The sequence below is a fragment of the Lipotes vexillifer genome, unplaced genomic scaffold (genome assembly GCF_000442215.2).
Source record: "Lipotes vexillifer unplaced genomic scaffold, Lipotes_vexillifer_v1.1 scaffold253, whole genome shotgun sequence".
Lineage (NCBI taxonomy): Eukaryota > Metazoa > Chordata > Mammalia > Artiodactyla > Lipotidae > Lipotes > Lipotes vexillifer.
The window spans coordinates 2,212,965-2,221,105 of record NW_006780322.1 but is presented as its reverse complement, the minus strand read 5'-3'; the positions used below and the strand labels follow the sequence as shown (position 1 = coordinate 2,221,105).

The following is an 8,141-nucleotide window of genomic DNA, read 5'->3' as shown; positions in this document are numbered from 1 at the left end:
GGGAAAGAGGGTAAACAATAAAAAAGGCTCAGAGAGGAGGAGGCGGATGGGGAGAGGAAGCTTGGTGCTGCCTTGGCTGAGTGCGGGGAGTGAAGTAGGGTGTGGGAAGGCAGCTGGGGATTTCTAGGGCCAGAGGCAGTGCTGGCCTAGGTGGGGGGAACCTGCTGTGTTCAGGCTCCCAAACCCACATCTCGGTGGCTCTCTCACGGGGAGCCTCCAAGGGCAGCCCGGAGGAAGTGACTGCTGGGGAGGCCTTCGACTGCCTGTGGCAGGGCTGGGGGAGGGTGGGGACAACCTGTGCCTTCTTGTCCAGGGAGCTGAGTGACGTTGCCAGGGTCTCTCAGCTGTGTCTGATTAACGAGTCTTCCCTCCCTTCCTTCCTTCCTTCCTATTTTAAACTTTTGTTCATCTAAGTTTTGAATTAGGTAATACATTTATTATGCCCACCATATACATTTATGCATCCATCATTTTGCCTCATTCTCGCTTAATTATGCATATGCTGCACACATCTGACCATAAATTCTTACCTTTTACCCCTTTAACACAAACGGTTGCACGTGACACTCACTGTTCTGCACCTTGCTTTTTTCACTTAATAATATAACTTGGAAGTTGTTTCATATCACAGAGCTCTTTCATTCTTCTAGGGCTACATAGTGCTCCATTCTGTGGCTGGATCACACTTTATCTAATCTGTCCTCTGTTGGTGGACACGTGGGTTGTTCCACGTCCTCCCTAGTTGGAGCCATGCTGCAGTGAATAACCTCGTACACGTGTTATTCTGCACACGTGCAAGTCTTTCTGGAGGATACTGTCTAGAGGTAGAACTGGTAGGTCAGAGGGCATTTGCAGTTGTAATTTTGAACGATAGAGGCCAATTGCCCTTTGGAGGGGTTGAGCTGTTCTCTTTTCCCACCAGCAAAATCCTAGCGTGCAGTTTTCCCATTGCCTTGCCAAGAGAGGGCTGTCAGGCTTTAGAGATTTTTGTGAATCTGATAGATGAGACATGGTATCTCATTCATTTTGTTTCTTTTATTATGAGGGAGATTAAGCATCTTTCTGTGTGCTTTACAGCCCTTTGTGTATCCATTCCTGAGAACTGTGTGTCCCACTTTGCCTTTTGTTCCATCTGATTGTCGGAGCTCTTCGTCCCTTACTCCTCTCTTCGCTCACACGAGGGCCAAATCCCGGCACCCATCCCTGCCCCCAGACTTTGCCTGGGCTCTTCTCACAGGGAGGAGGGGATGGTGGGCACAGGGGCTGGTACTGGGTGGATCAGGGATGGAGACAAAGTCCTGGCCCCTAGGGAGGCCACACCCTCATTTGATGGAGGGCCCAAAGCCCCCAGTCTGGTCAGGTGCTCATTAGATGAGAAAATGCATGTAAATGCTTCACACAGTCAGGGCCCACAGTAAATGCTCTGAGGAAGGCTGCTCACTGTTTCCATGTGTAGGACACACACACCTTCCAGGATCTGTATCTGAAGCAGAGTCTTCACCTGCTGCCCTGTGTGGGTACAGGATGCCCTGGGCTGGCTAAGGGACCTGGTGCCTCCCTGGGGACTCCCAGGGCAGAGAAGAACACACAAGCCGCTGGTTTGGATCTGGTTTCCACCTGTGCTAGGTTTCTTGTTTGTGGAAAGCCCAGTCTTATGAGCAGGGCTGATTGGAGGCAGACTGTGGCTTATGAGGTTTGTGTCTTCACTGAATTTTCCTCTCTCAGATGCAGGTGCATGGCCCCCTGCTCTGGCCCTCCAGCTCCCCTTTCCTCTCCCCCTCCCTCCATCTCTAATCTCCTGGGTTCACAGTCTTCCAAAGGGGCAGGTGATCTGGGCTGATGGGCAAAGGGGATTGCCTCAGACTCTAGGACTCCTGGGAAAGCTGGTCTGGACGCAGGGCCCCATATTTAGGGTCATGGCCATAATGGGAGGTGAGAAAGGAGAATTTCCAGCCAGAGGTATGAGATAAGGAAGAAGGGTTGTGATATTCAAACAATCTATCCCTCCTAACTCCCTCCACCCCATGCCCCATTGGGTCTGATCTACCATTGAGCTTTGTCTCTATAGAAAGACTCCCTGTGTCTGAGCCCACTGCACCAGGCTCCATGACCCCCAGGGCCTTCTGCCCAGCCCAAAGCGTGGCCAGCATGGCAGAGAATGGCTGCTGGCTGGTGTGGTGGTCTCTGAGGGAGCCCAGAGTCCTCTCAAAGCTCCATCCACCTGTGCTCTGTGTCTTCTAGCTCTGCAGCAAGATCCTGGAGAAGACGGCCAACCCTCAGTGGAACCAGAGCATCACGGTGCCTGCCATGGTGAGCCTCACCCCCATGAGCCCACCCCAGGAGGCCTGGGCTCCCAGCCTACCCAGTTCCCGCCCGCATCCCAGATTTCTGCTTCTTCAGAAGGACCCCACCCAACCCGTCTCTCTTCCCTCCTTAGTTTCCCTCCATGTGTGAGAAAATGAGGATTCGTGTCATAGACTGGTGAGCTCTGCGTCCCGGGATCTTTAGAGGTGGCTGTTGTCAGGGGTCACTTGGTCCTTCGGTTTCCTTTTGTTCATTCTGCAAGAAGTGGGAGAGTCTGTTTCAGGTGAGGTAGTTTCCTCTGGGGGCGGCCAGAGAAGGAGAGGGTGTGGGCTGTTGGGAAGCTTACAGCCCTGCTCGAGGGCAGCCAGGTGGGGCTGGAACAGCTCCAGGAACCAGAGATCCCTGAGGCCAGGAGGGGCCAGGAAGGCTTCCTGGAGGAGGTGAGGTTTTGGGAAGTTCAGGATGAAGGCATTCTAATGAAGAGAGGGTCATAAGCAGAGGCATGGAAGCTGGAAAGAGCAAAGCTTCCAGGAGGGTGGGCTGTGATGCTCCAAGTGTTGGTAGGATGAAACGGGTCTCCAGGCTGGGGAAGTGCGTCCCGTTACCCAAGCTGGGGATGCCACTGCCGGCTTGCAGCAGGGGTGGGCAAGAGTCAGACGGTCATCTTAGAAAATGAGTATCTAACCCTTGCTGAGCATCTATGTGCTCCAGGTCCTCCTCCCAGTGAGCGCTTTACATGCGTGTCTCACCTGATGCTCACCTCGACTCCAGGCACGGCCCGACCTTGCAGATGAGGGAGTAGGTTTGAATAGACTGAGTACCCTGTGCGAAGTTGGGAAGCAGCCGAGGCCAGGCTCGAACAGACCTGTGCTCCCTCTGCCCGTGCGCTTAACCACCGGGCCGTGCCGACCCCTCCGCGTTGAGCCTTCTCTCACGCCCGAGGGCTGTTAGGAGTCCCCACGCGCGATCTCCAGGACCTTCCCTACATCAGCCTTTCCCAAAGGAGAGAGTTGTCCTTTCTCTGCCCCCAAAAAGTCTTGGCTGTGCGGTTCCCGGCGTGTTGTCCTTTGGTCTCAGGCCCATGGCACCCCCAGCCAGGAGGATAATGAGAGACTAGGGAAAACCCCCAGGCCACAGAGCCATTAAAGTGTGCGCCAGGTCCCCAGCCCGAGAAAAGACAGCTTGGGAGAATTACAGGAGAGGAAGGGAGTGCGAGGGGGGCGAGGAGGGAGAGGCCTCTGGGGCCCTGCCCGCCCGTTTGCTCTGTGGGAGGTGCTTTGGGGGCAATGTGCTCTACACCCACAGAGCCATCCTTCCCCTCGCTGTGTGCGCGCGCGTGCGTGCGCTGGGTGCGTGCCTGTGCGTGGCAGTGTGAGTGGATGCACGCGGGCGCACGCGCGCAAGGGCGCCGCGTCCCCTCTGTTGTGGACGGCCTCGCCCGAGTCCGTGTGAGCCGTGTGAGGCATCGGCATACTGTACAATCCAAACACATTACCGAATCTGGTGGCTGCCTCTCTGGTTTAGGCTGAAGTGGCATTTTTATTGTGAGTCTATTTTCAGACTTGCTGTATTTTCCAAAAGCAACCCCAAGCCCCAAAACCCAACTCTTGGCCAGAAAGCATTCAGTTGCTGCAAGTTCCTATCCAGAAAAGTGCTTTCTTCCCAGAAAACTCAGATAAACTTGTGTTATTACCTGAATCCTAGAAATACGATATGGTCCATATGGCCTTTTCTCTGTAACTTAATCTTCCATTCAGTTCTCAAAGAATTTCTTTCATTAAAAGACAAAATCCCCCAAACTATCCCCTACCCCCCAAATAAAACCTGACACAAAATCTCTCTCCTCCCATTCTCCTTCCCTTCTCACCAGATTCAGGTAAGACCAGAGGTGAGAAATCCTATTCCTCTCCAAGGGCTGGTCTTTTCTAGGGGTTGGTCACGAAGGCAGTTTAAAAGTGTCATCAACTGTCAATTATCTGGTATTGATAACCTTACTGTGAAATGTTTAAGGGAATTTTTACTTTCCAGTTCACCTTAACATTATTCACCAGGAAAAGGGATACAGATCTGTGCTGACAATTCACTCTTCCTAATGTAGCCCCCGCCCTGAGAGAAAACTTTAAAGCTTAATCACCTCCCTGGGAAATACAGAGAGAAAGGAAGGGAGCAGCAGAGATCTGGTATCTCATGGCTTTAAGATTTAAAAGAAAAATGAAATTGCCATGCCCAGGTGGGTCTTTCACAATGGGGCGCGTGGGTGTCATCTCCTGAAGCCTCCTGTGGCCAAAGGATGCACAGCAGGGAGAGAGGGCCTACTGGGCCCCGAGAGGAGGAAGATGCACGTGGGGAACCTTCTGGAAGGAGATAGATCCTGCCCCATCCAGCGTTCCTCAGTCTCAGCACTATGACATTTTGGACCGGAAAAGTCCCTGCAGTGGGTGACTGTCCTGTGCATTGTAGGATGTTTGGCTGCAACCATGGCCTCTCTCTACCACTCCCCTCCATACCAAAAATGTTTCCAGACGTTGCCAAATGTCCTGGGGTCAAAATCACTGGATTGAGAGCGCTAGGTCTAGCCTGGCAAGGAAGCAGCGGGTTGCTGCAAGCATAGCTCTGGTTTCCATGTCAGGCATATTGTGCTCAAGTCGCAGCTTTGCCAACCTGCCCACCTCAGCTTCTTCATCTGAGATTGGGGCTAATTGCGGAGCTGCCTCAGGGCCAACATGAGGATTAAATGAGCCACGTCGCGTGGCGGTGTTAGCACGCTGCTTGGCTCTCAGGAGGCGTCCAATAAATGCTGGCTATTACTGTATGTGATTGTTAGGGGGGCAGGTGTGGGGCACAGAGGAAGGGTCTGCACGAGACAGTCAGTCCTCAAGCTTCTCCCCATGGTCCCCTGTGCTGGCTGGGGAGGGGAGAGGCCTTCTTCTGGGAGGCAGGACAGGCCCCGTATTGTAGACAGAAGCCGCGTGGGCCACGGCACGAGCACTGGACCTGGAGTCTGGACACCAGGGTTTCAGTTCTGGCTCTGCCCCTCCCTCCCAGGCTGACCTCGGGCAAGGACCTTCTGGCTCCGAGCCTCAGTTTCTTCATCCATGCAAAAGAGATGTTAGTAAGGGTACCTGTTCCTCAAGGCTGCTGTGAGAATCCTTGGAGATAAGGGGGTTTAAAAGTGCTTTGTCACATACAGCATCAGACACAAAAAAGAGCTATGCATTAGCTACCATAAGCTAACTAAGACTGTGGCCTTGGAGGTAGTTTCTTCCTGGTCATCGGGTTTTCCCCTTGGTCCGGGTATGTCTTGGCTGCTAGAGCCTTGCTCTCCCTGGGCCTGGGGGTCTGGCTCCCTGGGCGTCCTCCTGCTCCCCTGCCCTGCCTCCTGCCTCAGGTCTCCTCCCTTTCAACCTGCAGCTGTGCCCGCAGACCTCCAGCCTGGCCGATGGCGTGCTGATGGTGGGGGGCATGGACTGGGTCCCCCCTAGAGGAGTCTTGAGTGATACTTTCTTGCCTAGGATTACTAGGCCTCCATAACATACCCCGTGTGAAGACTGGGACCCCTAATGATGTATAACCGAGGTCTTTTCCTTCCTGGGTGGGCTGTGGCCTGCGATCTCCCTCCCCTGTTCACGCCCTTTCTGCCCCTTTGCTCTAGGGACCGCCTTACGCATAACGACATTGTGGCCACCACCTACCTGAGTATGTCGAAAATCTCTGCCTCTGGAGGAGAAATAGAAGGTACGTTCCCCCTCTGGCCCCCCATGCTCTCCCCTGTTCCACCCCTACTGTCTTGAGAGTTTGTAGAAAAGGGAAGGTTATAAGGTCTTTGCTGCCCATTTCCCAGGGAGAAGGGCTCTGGCCGGTGAGAGAGATGGGTTTGCATTTAGGACTGGCCCACTTCGGATGGTGGGATACACCACCGAATGGCATAGAGAGGATTCATTCCTGCAGATGATATTGGTGGCTGTGGCCACACCATCCACTGGGTTCTAGGTTGGCTGACTGTGTTCTAGCAGCTTCTGTTTTGAAAAAGCTTTCATTGGCCTGTGAGCAAGTAGTTCATGATCATTTTGTACAGTTTAAAAGAGATAGTCTGAAAGAACAATATAAAATTGTCACAAAATTATCCATAAGCCTACCCTCCCAGACAAGAGGTAAATATTAATATTCTGGGACCTGTTTGTCTGTATGTATGTACATGAAAAACATTGCTTTGAAACAATTTTCAGTTGTTTTGAAAATTGCTTTTTGTCACTTGGCAATACAACATAGATGTTTACTCATGTTATTAAGTATTCTTTACAATATAATTTTAAATGAATACACACATTCCGTTGTGTGAATGCACCATAGTCCACATTAACTAAATGTTGAATAGTTAAGTGTTTTCTAATTTTTCCATGTTATAAACAGCTAACTTGATATTGAATATTTTTGTAGCTGAATCTTTATGTAATTCATGCTTTTTCTTTTGCATAAACACCTAGAAGTGGAATTGCTGTGTTGAAAGATTCGAACATTTTAGGGACTTCCCTGGTGGTCCAGTGGCTAAGACTCTGTGCTGCCAATGCAGGGGGCCCAAGGTTCGATCCCTGGTCAGGGAACTAGATCCCACATGCCACAACTAAGCCCTGGCCCAGCCAAATAAAAAAAATAAATAAATAAAATAAATATTTTTAAAAGATTTGAACATTTTGAATCTTTTGGTATATATCAAAAGTGCCCTACAAAAAGGCTGGACTAATTTACACTCTAATCACTCAAGCTTATTTTGCTGCACCCTCATCAACAAAATGCAAAATAATGGTATTTAAAAAGAATTTTGTCAATTTGTTGGGTGAATTTCATTGTTGCCTTAATTTTATTTCATTGATATCTGGTAAAGTTGACCATTGTAAATTTTAATAATTATCTTACATTTACAAATTATATATATTTATATACTTTTAAATTTATTCTGTTGTAAATTGCCTATTCATGCTGTTGTCTATATTTCTGATGGTATGCTTGTCTTTTTCTCATTGTTCTTTTAAGAGTTGTGTATGTATGTGGAGGTTAATTTTCTCCCATCATATATGTTGTAAATAATTTTTGTCAGTCTTATTTTATCATTTGATAGTTTTTAACATATGGAAATTAAAAAATTTTACATAGCTAAATATATTAATCTTTTCCTTAGTGAATTAGGAAAGGATTTAACATTACTTTTTTCAAAATTGTTCTTTGGTGATACCAATGCTATATATTGAATAATCTTTTCCCTGCATTTTGAATTGTCACTTTTATCCCATACTAAATTCCTAAATGTGTTCTTGGGCTTATTTCTTGATTTTCTATTATCTTTAATTGGTATGTCTGCTTATTACTTCTTAGGTTTTGGTATCTGGGCTATGCTGGCTCTGTAAAATTAATTGGAAAGATTTAAAGTCTTTTCTAACATCTGGAACAGTTTATATATCATAAGAATATAGTCTTTTGAGGGTTTGAAAGAATTCACCCATAAAACCATATGGGCTGGGTGCCCTTTTTGAGTGGGTGTTGCACTCGCTCTTTAAAACCTTTTCAGTTTCTCCTGTGATCATTGGTAGTTTTAGTTTGTTACTTTTACTATAGTTAATTTTGATAATCTACATTTTCCTAGAAAAACATTCATTACACTGAGGTCTTCTAATTTTTTTACTTATAGTGTTGTGTGGAGTAATCTTTTATAATTTAAACAATTCTCTCTACTTTCTTACTTCTAATGAAATATGTTTGAATTTTCCTTTTTCTTGACTAGGCTAGTTAGAAGTTTTCTTTTTTTCTACCTACTTTATTGGACTTTTCAAAGAATCTGCTTT

General features: G+C 48.4%; 1 protein-coding gene across 14 annotated transcripts in view; it reads left to right on the top strand.

The window, feature by feature from the left end:
- Positions 1-8,141, top strand: part of DYSF (dysferlin) — a 229,745-nt gene that overhangs the window by 80,682 nt on the left and 140,922 nt on the right. For all 14 annotated transcript variants that reach the window (XM_007453392.1, XM_007453388.1, XM_007453390.1 and 11 more), the window contains 3 exons: positions 2,242-2,310; positions 2,438-2,481; positions 5,957-6,039. In XM_007453392.1, the coding sequence (XP_007453454.1) occupies positions 2,242-2,310; positions 2,438-2,481; positions 5,957-6,039 (196 nt within the window). The remainder of the gene's footprint in view (positions 1-2,241; positions 2,311-2,437; positions 2,482-5,956; positions 6,040-8,141) is intronic.